This window comes from Silurus aristotelis (assembly GCF_946808225.1).
Source record: "Silurus aristotelis genome assembly, chromosome: 2".
In the NCBI taxonomy this organism is placed as follows: Eukaryota; Metazoa; Chordata; class Actinopteri; order Siluriformes; family Siluridae; genus Silurus; species Silurus aristotelis.
This window is the reverse complement of record NC_139575.1, coordinates 10,051,262-10,070,252: the sequence shown is the minus strand read 5'-3', so window position 1 is coordinate 10,070,252 and position 18,991 is coordinate 10,051,262. Positions and strand designations below refer to the sequence as shown.

The following is an 18,991-nucleotide window of genomic DNA, read 5'->3' as shown; positions in this document are numbered from 1 at the left end:
CACTGTATTAAGGAGCGGATGACCAGGGCCATGTATTGCAAAATTTTGGTGAACAACCTCCTTCCCTCAGTTACAGCATTGAAGATGGGTCGAGGCTGGGTCTTCCAACATGACAATGACCCGAAGCACACAGCCAGGATAACCAAGGAGTGGCTCTGTAAGAAGCATATCAAGGTTCTGGCGTGGCCTAGCCAGTCTCCAGACCTAAACCCAATAGAGAATCTTTGGAGGGAGCTCAAACTCCATGTTTCTCAGCGACAGGCCAGAAACCTGACTGATCTAGAGAAGATCTGTGTGAAGGAGTGGCCCAAAATCCCTCCTGCAGTGTGTGCAAACCTGGTGAAAAACTACAGGAAATGTTTGACCTCTGTAATTGCAAACAAAGGCTCCTGTACCAAATATTAACATTGACTTTCTCAGGTGTTCAAATACTTATTTGCAGCTGTATCATACAAATAAATAGTTTAAAAAATCATATATTGTGATTTCTGGAATTTTTTTTTTTTAGATGATGTCTCTCACAGTGGACATGCACCTACGATGACAATTTCAGACCCCTCCATGATTTCTAAGTGGGAGAACTTGCAAAATAGCAGGGTGTTCAAATACTTATTTTCCTCACTGTATATATATATATATATATATATATATATATATATATATATATATATATATATATATATATATATATATATATATATATATATATATATATTAAATATACACCCCACTTTCTGTTACAAATTTACATTTCAGGCATTAACGCTGAAAAGGTCAACATGTGCAAATTAGTTCAACTTAGCAAAGAGTTAAGACCTGTGATATACTGTAATCAATCAGACAAACACTTTTATGAGTCACTGGTTTGGTCATCTCCCAATAATTATAAATGGGATTGACAGAAAAGGGTTATATCATTTCCAAAAGAAAATTTGTTTTAGTGTTCCTTTGTATTAAAATGTTTATACAATAAACAAATAAACTTGATTCTCAAATGTGTTGTTTTGCACCAGGAAAATGGTAATCCAAAGTTTAAAGCTTCTAGCCTGAGGATAAGCCTTTAAATTAGTTATATATAATGGCATTCCATAGACAGGGATAGGAGACCTAGTTAGGAAGACAAGCTTATGAAATGCATTCGCAATAACTACAGTTTGAGATGTTTACTCTAAAAATGGGTAAACTTGCAAGCATTTTCATTTGTATTTGGGTCAGTGTGTAACACATAGCTCTATTAATATCTCAGTAAGCTTGATGAAGTTTGATTACAGTGAAATTATTTACAATTTACTCATTTATAGTTGTAGGTATTAAAGATTAACATAGTCAGTATAGGAAAATGATAGATGATGTGTAAAATGAAGTAAACAGCATACACTGAAACAATGATCCATTCTAGAGGCTTTCCATCTAAAACTCATGAATATTCACCATGTGTTAATATTAATAAACTTTTAATAAGCATTTATACTTTAACTTATAGACCTTTTGTCTGTTCACACAAGTAATTAAATTCCTCTCAGGTGTGTAACTCAAAGCAAATGGTTTATAATAATGTCTGGACACGGACGTGATCAGTCCGCATTCAAGCTCGTAAGATTTTAATCAAAATAAATCCTGTTTATTTTCAAAGGTATTTATGTATTTATATTGGTTTAATACAAAAAAGTTAGGAGACAATCAATCTCAGTTTTTTGCACATACACTACATGGACAAAAGTATTGGGGCACAATGTTGGAGGCACATGATTGTATACAGTAGGATGTCTTTAGATGCATTTTCACATTTTCACTTTTTTCCCCCCAACCCATATGTAATCAATACATCAATAATGTATCAAAAAGTTTCGAGACTGTTGATGCTAACTGGTGCTATTCTGACCACATGTTTTCATGTGGCGATCATGGACAGCAAGTTAGAACAGAAGAGCAAACGTATAATCCTGCCTGAAACTGAGCAAATCTGCCATAGGGACATTTGACAGGATTTGACAGAATGAGTCGTTCAAGGTGTTTTAAGTGGCATGTCCACTTCAAGAGGGGAAGAACATCACCAGAAGACGACCAGAGATCAGAAAAACGTTCGACAAACTCAACCCCTGAAAATGTCGAGGCCATTTGGCGACTTGTGCATAACGATCGTCGGAAAACAATACACATGTTCCTACTTCCGCACCCACCCTACCTATTAAGATTTGGCTCCTGCGGACTTCGCCCTTTTCCAGTAGATAAAGATCCAGCTAAAAGGTCGCCATTTTGAAACCATTGCAGATGGATCTCTGACACACTTTGAAAAGAAGGCTTCAGGACATTTTCCAGAAGTGGCAAGAAAACTGGGAGTACTGAATTGAGCGCTGTGCAAGGGGACTTTGTGTGAACGTAGATAAATAAAGTACTTTCTTTTAAACAGAGCTAGTCTTGAAAATTTGTAATACCACCTTGTAGATATTTTGCCGTAGCATTTCACACCAAGGACTTCATTGGTGTCCTACCTGAATCAGGTCACCTCTTAACATCATAATTTTGATGCTACAGCTATAAAAAGCATCAATATTATGGAGAAGCGCAATATAACAGAGTGCTGCATCACAGACAGGTATATCATGCAATGAGAATAAATGCCATTACTTTAACTAGAAACCCAATGAACACAATTCAACAAGCCTGCTGTCATTGCAGCCACAACTGCACCATCTGCATATATTTGGAATTAAAAGTCAACATGGAAAAAAAACCTAAAGGTATAAATGGTTCATGAAAAAGCTTAAAAACTGTTTTGAATAGTTTAGGCTGACTTTAACTCGCAATGACAAGCTTTTCTTAGAATAGAATAGAATAGAATAGAATAGAATAGAATAGAATAGAATAGAATAGAATAGAATAGAATAGCCTTTATTTGTCACATATACATTACAGCACAGTGAAATTTGCTTTGCTTGGAAGCTGGGGTCAGAGCGCAGGGTCAGCCATGATACAGCGCCCCTGGAGCACACAGAGGGTTAAGGGCCTTGCTCAAGGGCCCAAGAGTGGCAGCTTGGCGATACCGGGGCTTGAACCCCCGACCTTCCGATTAGTAATCCAGTGCCTTAACCACTGTAAATGTCCTTATAAGTATATCTGCGACCAAATTAATATCTTGTTTGTCAGCCATTATGGAAAACATTTTTTAAATCCATACAAATATATTCACGCTTGTGCAGTTTGCTACACATGCGGGTTGTGAGCTCTGACTAGTAAAGTCTCTGACCATCCAATAAAGAATGTGAAAATGTCGACGTGATTGGACACCTTTTAGAGGGTTTTGGAATAATCACATAGGAATATAAAAGCAAAAGTTTCAAGCTACATTGATTGTGAGCTATAGGATGCCCATTTTGTTCACGGTGAAGGTTCAAGGCAGATAGATTATCTTTGACTCCAGCAACACATGATGTAATGGTTAAAATGGGTTTGGAAGGAATTTACAGTTGGATGCGCTACTCCTAACAGAAGCGAACCCGAATGAATGGCAAGTCACTGACATTTTGTGTAATGTGTATGAAGGAAAAAAAACAAATCCTTTCTTTACAATAAGACCAGACATTAAATTAGGGGGAAAAGTTAGTCACTGTTTAGCTGTCATTTTCTTTATTTAGTTCAGTCAAAAGCCCATTTATTTATGCCTGAGTTGTTGTTAATGTCCTCCTTTCTCAGCTAAATCTTTACAAACTCCCTGATAATTTAAAAGTGAAGAATATTTATCAACAAATGCTTGTGTGTAATAAGAAAATCAGCTTTACTGAAGTGTTTGTAACTATTGTAGAAATATTTAGCTCTGTATAGCTCTGTTGTCATTTTCACATTTACATACCAAAACCGTTGATAAACGAGGCCCGTTTTGTTCATCAGCAGTGAAGCTAAACATAGTCATGGTTCAAATCCTGTCACTGTTTATCTGTTCAACATTGCCAACCCTCAACTGCTCAGCTCTGAGCTTCAACTGGATACTGTCTCTTGGGATCAAGATAACTCACTTGGGATCAAAGGGCCTTCCACATTCATTTGAATTAGATTTGAGTTTTTAATTTGATTTTGCCAACTACTGACAAGCAATAATGATGTTAACAAAATAAACAACGCTTCAGATCATTTTTCTAATGTTGGTCCTTGCATCTGGAGCTCTGTGTTTGAGGAGATCAGGTTACCCGAATTCCATTTTGTTTGCTATTATGGACAATCAAGTGGGAGAACTGCTGTTCTATGTGATATACGCTGCAGTTTTAAATTGTAAACATTGTTTTTAAAACATCAAAGTTAAACAGTGATGACCATCATCATTTTAGAATTAGAATTTTATATATATATAACCACCAGTTGGACCCAGTTAACTGCATATATATATATATATATATATATATATATATATATATATATATATATATATATATATATATATATATATATATATATATATATATATATATATATATATATATATATATATATATATATATATATATATATATATATATATTAGGGTGTACTTATGGTACACCCTAAGTGTACCATAAGTACACTTAGGGTGTACTTATATATTTATATATAAGTACACCCTAAGTGAACACATCAATATTGAAATTGATAAAAAAAAAAATTTTTTGGAATGGACATACTTGGCCACTCCATCACCTTCACCCTGAGCAAGGCATTTGTCATCTTCAAAGTGTGTTTGGGGTCATAATTATGTTGGAAAACTGCCGTTGGTCCCAGTTTCTGAAGGGAGGGCATCCTCCCTTCAGAAGGGAGGGTTTTCCTCCAGAATGTCACAGTACATGTTGGAATCCCTGTTTCCCTCAATGAACCGCAGCTCCGCAGTACCAGCAGCAATCATGCACCCCCAGACCATGATGCTACCACCACCATGCTTGACTGTAGGCAAGGCACAGTTTTTTTGGTGCTCCTCACTGGGGCATTGCCATACATGTTGGACACCATCTGAGCCAAACAAGTTTATCCTATTCTCATTAGACCACAGGACATGGTTACAGTATTTCATACTCTTGGACAGGTCATCTTCAGCAAACTGTTTGCAGGATTTCTTGCGAGCCAGAAGAGGCTTTCATCTAGGACAACTGACTTGTTGCAGTGTGCGGCGTATAGTCTGAGCACTGAGAAGCGGACCTTCACTCATGCGTCTGCTTTTCAAGCCAGCCTCTGCACCTGACGCACAGCATGAGGACTCTACTACTTTGATCGATCCTTGCGAGGTCTGTTCTGAGTAAAACCCTTTTAGAAAACCTCTTCTTATAGCCTTGGCCGTCTTTGTAGAGTGCAATAATTCAGGTGCTATGTTGAATAGTCAGTGGTTAGTATGAGAGAATTGCACTTAAAGCAGCAACTTTTTCATCACTTAGGGTGTACTCACTTTTTTGACAGCTTTTTTTGACAATAATGGCTGTTTGTTGAGTTATTTTCAGAGAACAGTAAATCTGTACTGCTATACAAGCTGCACATTGACTACTCAAAAATATATTAGTTTTATTTCTATAGTATTCTCTTGAGAAGAACTGCGCTGGTTTAACTAACCTTTTAGTTAAAAGTTCAACATCTGAACATCTACGCTATCACTTCCAAATAGGGAAATGTAGTTCTTACAAATGTATTTTCTTATTTAGTCATATTTAGGTCAATTTGGATGCAAAATAAAGATTCACTATAGATTGTATGGTGGAAAGTCTATAACGAAGAATCTACAGATATAATAAAATAAAAAGCAAAGAAGCAAAGAAAGAAGGAATGAAAACACTTGTTAAAGTATGCTGAAATAAGCAGAACATTAAATATTAAATGTAAAATACACACACACACACACACATACACACACACACACACACACACACACACACACACACACACACACACACACGATAACATCTTTATTACCCAAATAGGGCAAATAGATCACTTAATTTAATCCATTTCATTTATGAAATTAAAATTTATTAAAATATTATTTAACCAAACAGGCATTTTATTTAAAATTGTTTTTAATATGTAAACTGTTCAAATATTGATGATCACAAATATGAATAATAATTAACTGTGAGTTCCGTTACACTCTATGTTTTAACTAAAGTTGATCAGGTTGTTGATTGTGGCCTGAGGAATGTTGGTCCACTCCTCTTCAATAGCTGTGAGAAGTTGCTGGATATTGGCAGGAATCCAGCAACTTTTATTATTGTGGTGCCTGAAATAAGAATTTTGCCATGCATTCAATGTTCAATCCCATGGATAATAAAATGACTCAGTCTAAAACTCTTAAACATTCAATTCCTTGTAAGTAGGAGTTTTTTCCTTACTGGAGCCAGGAACAAAGAACAGCACCAGCTCTATATACGCATTACTGAACCTATTTTTGCATTATGTTTATGGAAAGATTGATTTGTTGATTATTTGATTATCTGTTTGATTGGCACACTTTCCTTAATTGTAATTAATTAACTGCAACCCAAAACCCTTAAGAATTCTTTGGTTTGATCCTCTCAAAGACCCTATTTTAGTTTTGTCAATTTATTGGTTGCCAATTTGTGTATATATTCAACGAAATACGAAATCTGGCAAAGGAGCACTCTTCTCTCCTTTTATCCTCTTCTTTCTTTCCAGCCTGTACCTTCTGTACTTTGTCTTTATTTTCCTATCCTACATACATTCCTATCCTATATACATCATCACTAGGTTACTTAGGTGAAAAAAAAAATGCTTGGGAACGCCTTGCGTTGTTCACGCTCTGAATCACGTGTAAAATCTGGCAAATAGGCAGTCGTGAATCGAAAACACTTTGGGAACAAGTGTCCAATCATGCCATACTGACCAGTCCCTGCTTAGTGTGTCTGAGCACAACCTGCATGCAGGACAGAGGAGCCGGGAGTGGCGAGGTCATAGAACCTGACAAAGGACAGCGGGCTGGACCAGTCCACAGCGTTACAAATGTCCTGGAGCGACACTCAAGTGGACCAGGCCGTAGAGCCCGCCATACCCTGGGTGGAATGAACCTTAACACCGAAAGGAGTGGGAAGACCAAAAGACTCATAACACAGACAAATAGCATCCACAACCCATCTACTGAGCGTCTGCTTATTAGCCGGGAAACCTGTGGAGGCCTGTGAAGTCGATTTTGCTTTTCCTGGTTAGGGCCTAGGAAAAGAGGAGGGCAGAATGCCTGCAACACGACAAGTCGCGAGGTAGCCGCAGGCACCTTAGGCACATATCCTGGTTTGGGGTAAAGAATAGCACTGGCCATGCCAGGGGCAAACTCCAGGAGAGACGGGGCCACAGAAAGAGCCTGTAGGTCCCCGACACTCTTAAGGGAGGAGATTGCCAGGAGGAAGGCAGTCTTAACTGACAAATACCTAAGGGCCACCTGGGCCAATGGCTCGAAGGGGGGCTCAGATACAGCCACCAGCACAACGGGCAAGTCCCACACATTCACTCTGGGTCATGTCCTGGGCTTCAGCCTCCAGGTGCCTTATAGAAAACATGTCATGAAGGGGTGTTTCCCCAGTGACTGCACCACCTGCGGAGTACAATAAGCCGCGATAGCGGACACGTAAACTTTCAAGGTTGATGGAGCCAACCCTGCAGCAAACTGTTTCTGCAGGAACTCCAGAACTTAACCAACCGGGCAGTTAACTGGGTCAAACTGGTGGTGCTCACACCTTAGGGTGGAGCCTCCATTTCCCGGGCCTCTGACCTTGCCTCGAAAGGGCGTCTGCTCTCCAGTTCAACCGGCCTGGGATGTACACTCTTCCTTGCGTTTAGTCTTATCCCTAATTCCTTTATGTGGGCGAGAACGACATCTCGATGCCAGACCGCCTGAAGCTCTACTCAAGCTAATACCAACCAATCGTCGATATAGTTTAGATTGCGGATGCCCTGAAGCCATAGCGGGGCTAGAGCCGCATTCATGCACTTGGTAAAGGTGCGGGGTGAGAGTGCTAGGTCGAACAGGAGGCCCTGAGCTTCGCCCCCGAAAGCAAACCCCAGGAACCTTCTGTGAGAAGGCAGGATGGCCAGTCCTTGGACTTGATCTGAGACACTATCTCCTTGAGAGTGAGCATCTTGAACCTGAGCCTTTTAAATGAGCGGTTCAAATAGTGCAGATCTAGGATCGGTCGCATTCCACCATCCACTCTCCTCAAAGAGTGATCTCTGGGAGCGTGGATAGTCATAGTGTATGGATAGCCATACGGCCACAGCACAGACAATCGTCTCTCGTGTCGCCCGCCAATGATATCGCGACTGCCTATTGGTCAGATTTTACGTGAATCAGTGCGTGAACAGTTCAAAGCGTTCCCAAAGTGTTTTCGACGGAGCTCAAGTTCCTGGAAGGGAACTCAACTATTTAAAAAAAAATTCTGGCTATTTATGTATAACAAGGCTCAAGTTGTATTTTCTTTTAATATCAAATGGTACCATTTAAAAGTGCGTTTAATATTTGTATTAATTTTAATATATATATATATTAAATATATATTAAAATAAAATATTACTTCCTTATTTGGCTAAATAAGTTCAACCTCATAACATCTAAGGAAGTTTATCCTTGCCACAGTCATCATGGCTGCTCATCAGGGATATATACACATCGTTTACCTTAACTGTTTAATTCTGTAAAGCTGCTTTGAGACGATGTCCGCTGTAAAAAGCGCTATAGAAATAAACCTTTACTTGACTAAATAAAATTTTTTTAAATCATGATTTTTAGCATTGAGCCCCAGTTATCAGCTGTAAATGTTGAGAACAATTTCTCACGGTTAATGATACAACGACAATATCTTTGATGGTCTGAATATAGCCGGTCGTCAACTCATCTTCCAATAAGATCCTTGTCTTTCCTTTACTCCTAAACAGAAAAGCGCAAAAGTAAAATAATAAAATCATTGCTTGTTAAGTAGCTCAGTTTAAATCATGCTAACAGCTACTCGACAGAGGAACCCCATTCAATTCAAGATCAGACTCTTTCAAATACCGACTTGCGGGGGAAAAAAAGACCTGATGAATTTCCTGCTTCGCCCTTGGCATTTAAACATGCTACATTACTCACGTTTTAGCACTTGCCCTTTCCACCCACTCCCCCATGATGGTGAAGAGCATCCTCCTCCTTATCCTCATTCTACTCCTATCTCAGCAAAAAGATGTGAGACTCTTTTCCTGTGTGAAAATCAAGGGATTACTTCTGGGTTAACAATTTATTCAAACACATGCTAGGCAGTAATAATCTTAGTCAGAATCCAAATTATGCTTAACACATAAACTGACAAAGTTATTGCATCTAAAGACATAATCACCAGAAAGCTGGCAGGGAAAGGTCATTATGAGGACAATCATTATAATATCAATTACACAGATATAAGGAAAATGGTTCAGGGCCAAATTGAAAACTAAGAACAACAAGGTCCTGTTGAACTGATATTATTTTATATATTTTATAGGTTATAAGTTTGATTTCATTGGTGTAATGTTTAATGTATATTTCATGCCAATCCCATACTATTTAAATGAAAAAGCAAACAGTTTTGTGTCTCACAAAATAGTTCTATTTTTCATGCATTAAAATAGTTCACAACAATCGCATGATCATTTTAGACCTTAGCAAAGACAGTTAGACAGTAATGTAAAGCTATTGCAAAACAAATAACATTACAGCTGTTTCGCTCCCTCACCCTTTATTCTGCCTGGCTTTGGCTTTGCTTTGGTGACAGAAACACAGACTCACTGTTCATTGTGTGTGTGTGTGTGTGTGTGTGTGTGTGTGTGTGTGTGTGTGTGTGTGTGTGTGTATGAGAGAAAGAGAGAGAGAGAGAAAGAGAGAGAGAGAGAGAGAGAGAGAGAGAGAGAGAGAGAGAGAGAGAGAGAGAGAGAGAGAGAGAGAGAGAGAGATCAAATAAATGTACGTAGGACAACTGGTCTCAGGTGTGCTACATTAGTAATACCCCTTGAGCTCTTCCCCAAATGCCTTTCTCACAGTACAGACCAGAGGCAATTCTTCCTTTAAAATTTCATTAAAATGCAGCAATGAAATGTTTTTATAGAAAATGTAAAACATTGCACTGTTTGTTCATTTAACCCAAACTTTTTTCTATGGAAAACACAGCTTGTGTGAAACATGCCTGTAAACACTAGCGTCTATGGGCTTTTTTCTTACACAACCGATTTAAATTCATGCTTTACTGAGAGAAAAGATTAAAGCTGATTAAATGAGAAGTTTTTACTAAGTTAGTCAGACAGAGGGCTTAAACCTGCTGCACATATTAACCGAATATACAACAGTTTTACAAAACTAGTATAGTTTGAAATTTTCCATCAATGTAAATAATAAAAGAATTATAAATAAATTGTACATGTGAATTTAGGTTTGATTGTTGTTTTTGTATAGTTCTAGATATCTAGTTGTGACTATTTTATTTACAAAAACTTGACTAGTTAGTAAGCAGCTTAACTCGCAAATACTTCAAATTTTGTTACCATGATGATTTTGGAAATCTTTTACGTTTTTTGATGCTCTTACTTGAAGCAAAAATGAAAATTAAAGAGGAGGCCAGAGCAACAGGTGAAACAGAAAACACATACCGATGATCCACGAGTTGTGATGGTTTGACTTAGGACTTTTTTGATCTTATGATGATGATATTGATACGATAAAGTTGTAAAAATATATAAAGTTTTACTCAGTAGGCAAGTGTTCTATAGCAGTGTATGCTCTGCCCTCCATGCATAGTATAGTTTTTACAGTATAGTATTGTAAATTGCTTTGTTTCGCTAAATTATGTACTGTCATTTGGTAAATAATGAACAAATAACAGTATACCATATACAGTATACTGATCATCATTCTTCAAGACTACTGAGAATGCTTGGCTAAGTCTCAACTTACAATGTTTTCAAGTTACAATGGGGTTTTCAGAACGCATCTCCACCGTAATTCAAGAACTACCTGTATAGAGTTATATTTCAATACCAGATATAACTCACCTGATATAATAACTCTGGCAAAAGGTAGCATTCTGGCTTAGACCCAGAATCCATCATACCTCTGACCAGGATAAAGAGTTTTTTTAAAGATGAGGTTTCTGGAGGTTTTCTGTTGTTTTTGAACCTCTTAACATCCCAGGACCCATACACAGATCCATAAACACATTTAGACATGTATTCATTTGTAAATATATATTTTTATATGTATGTAGAACTTTATAGAGTTACATTAGAAAACAACAAAAACCCTGCATGTGTACTCAAATGTTTATAAGTGAACACCAGTTTTAACCAATCATAAACATCTGTAATCTGCTATAGAGTAATTGTAATCCATTGATGAACCATCAGCAAAAGATTTCAAGTACAAATTTAATTCCTTCTGAACATTTAAGCCCTCATCTGACTTTTTTCACTTGTAGACTGTAACTCGATGATGTGGAATAACATGACAGAATAATTTATCACTGCTGTATAATCTTCCTTTCTATAATAGCCTTTTTTTTTTTACAGAACAGAAAACAGTTAGTGAAGATAATACCAAGAGATTCTCATATACCACACAAGCTCATCTGTCAAATTGACAGCACAGGAAGCTGAAGAGGAAGTCCCGCTTTAGCTATTTAAACACCTCACTACACATGGTGTCGCTCATTTCTCAAATCATTACTATGAATTATAGAAGGTTTTCCCTTTTCCTTCTCCTTCAAATATATGCTTTCTAATTTTCTGCACATTTCCCCAGGAATGGATTTAGTTCTTTTTTTAATGCATAAGGGAATAAAAGATTGAATATTTTAAACAACAATATTCCGTAGATGGCCATCCACATTTTATACAAAATACAAACACGTGCTTGGGAGCACACAAAACAAAACTAAGCCGCAATTATATTATTATACAGCGAAGAGCCCTGGGACCTTAGAGAAGATAAATGTTTCAATAAGTATCTGCTTCTTCAGGCAGGAAGACATGATTGAACCCAGCGATGTAAGGTTTTAGATATTGGAAACAGATATAGTCAATTTCCTATTCAATAAACCTTATTAGAACTGAAGGCACAAGGATCTTAGATAACCAATAGCGCATAGTGTCAATAAGGATGATTTAAAAGGTAAGGAGAAGGAAAATATGAGTTGTTGTATAGGCGTTAACAAAATGAAACCATATTAACATCCAACCAACCCTCAGGCTGTGCAGCATCCAAACCACAAAAAAAAATAATGCACTTACTGGCACATGCCTCTATTTTTATTATTTATTTAGAGTGCATTTATTAATTTTGTAGTGATTTCTTTGCCATTATTTTTTCTGATGACCTATTTTTTTATGTTGATTAGCATTGTATTTTGTAGTGAAATTCACACATGATCAGAGCACTGCATTGTTATATTCTTGTTTCTGATTGGACAAAAGCTGTTAATGAATTTTCTATGACATTTACTTTGACAATTGTGCTGACTGTTTTTATTTTTTAGAGGATTGCCCTCATTTTAATACGACAACATTTCTAAATTAACAACTTATAGGAAATCGTAAGGTGGATGCTTCACATAAGCAGGTTTACAGTAAAAGAAATGTGTAATTGTGTACACGGTGGCATTTTCTGTGAGAAATGTTTATTTAGAGAGCGGTAATGCTGTGACTTTCAGCTGTCCATCATATTCCGAACACAGGCCTTTCCACTTTTTCAGGAACATGACAAGATGTGCTTTTTTACCTTCCATTGAATTCGAAAAAGAGAGGCTGGTGATTGGTAATAGTATAAATAGACATAATAGCTTATGTAAGTGTGGTGTTATGTCCTTTAACTAATACAACATTGATTTTGTTAGCTGTGATTTAAGAGTAATTCACCTTCTTATTTAGAATAGCACATCATCCTATTGTCAATGTTGTATTCCTTATTTATGCATTGCATTGTGTTTGGTGACCGGTAAATAAATAGTTGAATATTAGTATTGCATCCCTTCTGTGTACTGTCAGTATTTAAGCTAAGCTTTGAAGTTTATATCATAATTATAAAGTTAGTACAAGGTAGTCTTGAGACCATTATGAATTTTCATTGAGCTTCCAGTCCTGTCCTTATTTCTTACGTTCCTTTCTGCCTGATTGAAAGAGCTCTGTGGGCTGCGCAGTTCAGATGAAGTGTTACACAATCTCAACCTTTTTAAAGGCATTATTTGGTACTCATCTTGAATGACATAAAGAATACTATTCATTTTTATACCCTTGAAAGTTGCATTCAGAAAACGTCCAGGTTTAAAGTCAGAATTGTTTCGCATTCAAAAAGCCCACAACGTTATACAAGAAACATCCTTAGAATATGCTTTGCAGAGAGCCTTAAAATAAGGCATTCAATTTGGGTTTGACTTAAAAAAGCATACCTAATATCCCTGTGCTTATCTCAGGCTCTGACAGCAGAGACCAAGAGGAAAGTGAATGGCCTCGCCATGAAAAATAAATCTGCGGCACGTTTCGCTAGTGCTTTGATAGCGGCTGTGCTAACGAAGTGACATGAGGTCTTGAAAGTCTCTCAGGGGGCAACACCATGCTCACATGAATCACTGAGTCTGGGTCATGCCAAAGCACTGATTGAGGTTTGCAGATGTGTGCTCCATTCTGCAGGATTTCCCAGCATTCCACATTGCTTTCTTTACTCTTGTTGAGGCTCTTTATTCATGTTTCTGGTAGCTGTATTAATTTATCAGTGGACGGCACCGCACTACTCATTGCTGGATTGTAGAGCTCAGGTGTTATGGTAGATTAAGAGTAAGAATTTAATTAATAAATACATCAATGAATTATGGGAGAATGTAACAAAAAAAAAAAAATATATATATATATATATATATATATATATATATATATATATATATATATATATATATATATATATATATATACATTGCTGTCTGAATATTGATGGTAAATGCAAATTTGCACTAGTTGCAGGCATCAAATTCAATATTGCCCTATATGCCCCAATATTGCCCTATATGCCCCAATATTGCCCTATCTTTCAAAAGGAACATTTCCTTAGTTTAAAAATTTTATATGTTTATGTTCTTTTGTAAATAAAATATAAGTTTATAAGATTTTCAAATCATTGCATTTTGTTTTTATTTACAGTTTACTCTTTTCCAACATTTTTGGAATTGGGGTTGAAAAACAAATTTGATAGCACTTAAGCACTTAAGTTATTCTTATAAGTTATTAAGCGCATTGTCAGTCATGGTGCTGTCGTATAACCAGTTTTCTTGGCTATGATTTAAAGATTTGCTATAGGAATATGTAGGAGGAAATACATGAATGGGATCCAAAGGTCTGTTATTTGGATTGTGCACAGTATGATTTTTATACTTTTGAGTTATAGAATGTAATACGGTTTAACTGCAAACATGAGGGAATTTTTGCCGGTGGAATGGGCAACTTGCACGTTTCGAAAGGCTCCAACAAATACTTCCATCCAGAAAATACTACTAAATTACTAAATCTTTTTCAGGGAAGGCTTTTCATATTTGAGCAAGACAATGCTAACTGCACACTGCATCTATTACAATAGCATGACTTCATAGTAGAATAATCTGGGTGCTGACCTGGCCTGCCTGCCGTCTAGACCTTTTAAAATATAAAAACATTTGGTGCATAATGAGACTTTGCAGCTATCAAATTCAAAATGACCTTGTTTTTTTTTTCCTTAAAATGAAATACATTATATTCTCAGTTTAAACATTTTGATAGAATATTAATTTGAGATTTTTAAATCAGTGCATTTTGTTTTTAATAAAATTTTGCACTATCAAGCATGAAGCATGCAATATTTTCTAAATTTTGGTATTGGCTTTAAAACGCCATACTGTCTACAAATAGCTCTTGCTTAATGAGCCACTCAATTTGTACATCATGTTGGGAAGATTAATGGCTTCTTCCTGTAATGAATGCTTTACATTTAACATTTCTTTCCATGAATGACTTCCTGAAGCCATCATCACAACCTCACCATGCTGCTGTCTCTCTCAGAGACTCATGTGTTTAATAGAAGTGTAATGATTTATGGATTAAATCCTTGGATTATCGTTTGACATTTTATTGTATAAACTTTAAAGAGCTAAAGCACTGTACTTATGCCTGGTTTGAAGCAGGTTTTTGGTTTTGAGCACAAATATTCTGTCTATATTTTAGCACACATCCTGTCTGACTTGTTTGAGCATGTGCTTTCTTATGTTCAGAAGCCTTACTGGCCTTTATTTTGTGTTTCTGTTTGGGGATTTTGCAGCATTTCTGTGGTGTACACTGCTGTAAAATGTCTTAAAATATAAAAAGTTTTGCTTTGTTTTTTGTTGTATTTTTTTTATTGTTTTATTGTTATTATTTCTGAATGTGTTCCTGCTTTTTAGGCTGCCGAACTGAGTGGGATGAGATCCGTTGCTGGTACAGAGCTGAAGTTGGCAAAGTGGTTAATATCTCTTGTTCCGAAGTTTCCCAACTCTTCGCCAACAACAACGGTAATCCCTCATTTGCTCCTTTATCTCTGCTAATAGCACATCACCATTGTCCATTCTGATTGGCCAAGAGGTGCTGAATAATTTTCTACAGTAGTGCCAGCTGCATGACATATATTAATGCATGCATTTGCATATTAATCATTTACACGCTCCAGAGAGTCCATTGTTTTTAGCTTTCTGACAAAGCTTCTCAATAAACAAAAAATTGTTACATTTTCCTGTCTAACATATTAAAATTAAGAGACCAAGAAAATGAGGTTGGTGGGGATCAACTGTTTATAACTGTTATAACATAAATGATAAGAGGAACTTGCTTACAGTATCTTTTGGAGGTTCCACAATATTAAACATAACTCTAAATGGAAAAAAATATTTCTCATGTTTTACCTAAAAAGGTAGTGTTATCTGTAACAGTTTACTGTGATGTAAGAGAAACAAAACATCTCAATATCGGCAGTTATATAAAAAATAATCCGTTAAAAATTTAGCTCTACTATGTGTCGAGCTGCAGCGCACCACTCCGTCTTTAATTAGTTTTTTAACACTATGCTCTTTTGTGTTGACTTTCTTAATAATTTAATGTATTTAAAAGATTTATTTTTTTACACACAGATTACACACAGCATGATGCAATGCATATCTGCTGATTATTTACTATGGCTATTAGAAAACCAGCTTCAACTAGACTTCTGTACATTGCACTGAGTGTATTTGTCAAACACTACAACCACTTTAAACAGCTGTCAAACATCACTGTCCTCTTCAGAACCAACCTGAATAAAATGATGCTGTGCAGTTTCCTTTGTGCGAAGCTCTGTGTCCTTACAGTCCGAAAGCTAGAGAAAACAAAGGACTTTTACAGCCTCAGCCTTTATACACAAATTGGTGGATGGCCATAAATGTGCCAAACCCAGGACACAGAGGACTCTCTAGTGTTCAGTAAACATTTAAACAGTGTTGATTAAGATACACATCCTGGAAAGATAGAAACACTGATAGTAATTGCAGTTCTTGTTTAATATGCTCAAATAGACAAAGTAAACTGGACAAGTAGTGCAAGAGTGCGGTTTTTAAGTACCCTAATGGTTTTTAAATAAATGTTTATCTTTCATTCTTATTTTATAATGCATCACTGCATCAGAAAAAAAATACTAGGAATCAACCATTACTTAAAAAAAATGAAATGTTACATAATGTATTTACAACATGTGTAAATACAATAAAAGAACATAATAAATTACCTAATAATAATTTTTCCTGTCAGTGACACCAAATGCAAACTGACTTATTGGATTCATTGGATAATTATAATTACTGTTTTCTCGTCAATATAGAGTAGTGTTTTTTCTTGTTTTTCTTTTTTTTTAATCTATAAATTATTTATTAATGTAAGTGCTATCTTTGGGTTTCACGATTAAATTAAATGTATTTGAAATGCATTTTTATTCAAAAAGTGATGGTCATAATTAAATTTTTATTACGTTTTCCATTTAGTTGAACTAGGAGACCAAAACGTGTTCCAGTATGACAATGCCCACGTGCACAAAGCTAGTTCCATTAAGATTTTACATGATTAAGATTTACATGGTTTGGAGTGTAAGATCTTAATTTGCCTTCTATAGAGCTGTAACCGCAACCCTACTGAACACCTTAGGGATGAATTTAACACTGAACACTGACTGCACTCTATGCTGGACAGACAGACAGACAGACAGACAGACAGACAGACAGACAGACAGACAGACAGACAGACAGATAGATAGATAGATAGATAGATAGATAGATAGATAGATAGAAAAATAGATAGATAGATAGATAGATAGATAGATAGATAGATAGATAGATAGATAGATAGATAGATAGATAGATAGATAGATAGAGAGAGAGAGAGAGAGAGAGAGAGAGAGAGAGAGAGAGAGAAAGAGACAATAATTTATTACACTTGTCTCTAAAACCATTACAAATGTTATGTAAACACTATCAAAGATTAGCATAAAATTAAAATAAGTCAAAAGTGTACCACAGCAAATCTCTTTCTTACAAAAGTATAACATAATGACTAGCAAGGGCTTCTATTTCCCCTGATGAAGAAAAAACCCAAACTGTATAAATGAAATAAATAATAAGTAATATTGCTTCATGCAGTGCAAAATGTTTGGTGCCAAGAAAATAATAAAATAATGAAAAATCAAAGGGGTCATGAAAAAAGGCAGAGCACTAGGAGCCAGAGGAGGTTGGTGTTGTTGCGTTGCTTGTTAGCACCATGAGTCACTGCTAGTATATACTTCTTCATTCCCATCAGACATCACCTTAGACCTTTTACCACAAAAGACAAGCGCAAGCATTCAGCCAGCTTTCTCCCTACGTTAGCCTCAGGGTGAAAGACCTGAGTGATGCATGCCATGCTATGCTAATTCTAGTAACAACAGGCAAGAACAAAAACTCCCATTGGCAAGCTAACACCAAACCACCCACTTGAGCATGACTTATATTTGTGTATAGCTGAAATAGACAGGATAATACAATGGATATGAAATATAGGAAAAGAAAGAGGCTAATGCACATTCAGAAAAAAAAAAACGAGTGTAAACAATATTCAAGCCCAGTTGTACTGGTTTTAAAGTTTTATAAAAACAATTTTCAACATTTTTAGTCCCTTACACCATTTTTGGTCCATTTTTTGTAGGGATGTAAAATGACACATGGCACACGAAATTATTTGGCATTCCAGATTGAATGTATAATGGAAACAATGTCTGTTATTATATTATTAATTGTAATGATATTTGTCAAAAGATTATTTGTTAAAACTTGTAATTATTATCAAATATTACATACAGAAATGTTTTACAGAAATATATAACAAAACTTTTTACAATCAGGTGACCGTATTTTGGGTTATAAATTAGAACCTGTTAAACGATTGTGAACGAATATGTTGAGAACCTGTGCGTTAAATTTATGTGGATACTTTAATGAGTGCATTCATTTCGTGTAATCATGATCTAAATAAAGGGCGGAATACGGTGTATTGATATGATATTGATTCCATTCTACACTCATTCGACTAAAGTGTTTAACTAAGAAAAAATTCACAAGAATAAAATTCAGACTTTCCTGATAACTTTGATAAACATTCCTATTCTTTTCACTGCAGTTATCAAATATTGCATAGATATCTTATAATATGCCATGGGTTTAATGGTTAAAATGAACCCTGTAGTTCTGTCAGAATGCAACAAGTCTAACACTTTTTTTTACTGTTTGTTTGTTTTATGACACATTATTCATTGCCATGGGCTAGATTAGCATGTTAACTGCACAAGGTTTATGTCAGGTTATAAGTGGGTATGCGTGGGTCGCAGGTTATCAGGGTTCAGCATTATCCTTCGCTGCAAGATCAAACATGAAGACGTCAGAAATCCTACTGCTCCAACATGCTGTCCACCCACATCATCCAGTTTATTTCCTAA

The 18,991-nt window shown here is 36.1% G+C and overlaps 1 protein-coding gene across 1 annotated transcript in view; it reads left to right on the top strand.

Moving 5' to 3' along the window:
* ghrhrb (growth hormone releasing hormone receptor b) overlaps positions 1-18,991 on the top strand; it is a 49,401-nt gene that overhangs the window by 14,876 nt on the left and 15,534 nt on the right. The window contains exon 3 of the mRNA XM_083567456.1: positions 15,411-15,518. Coding sequence (XP_083423582.1) covers positions 15,411-15,518 — 108 coding nt within the window. The remainder of the gene's footprint in view (positions 1-15,410; positions 15,519-18,991) is intronic.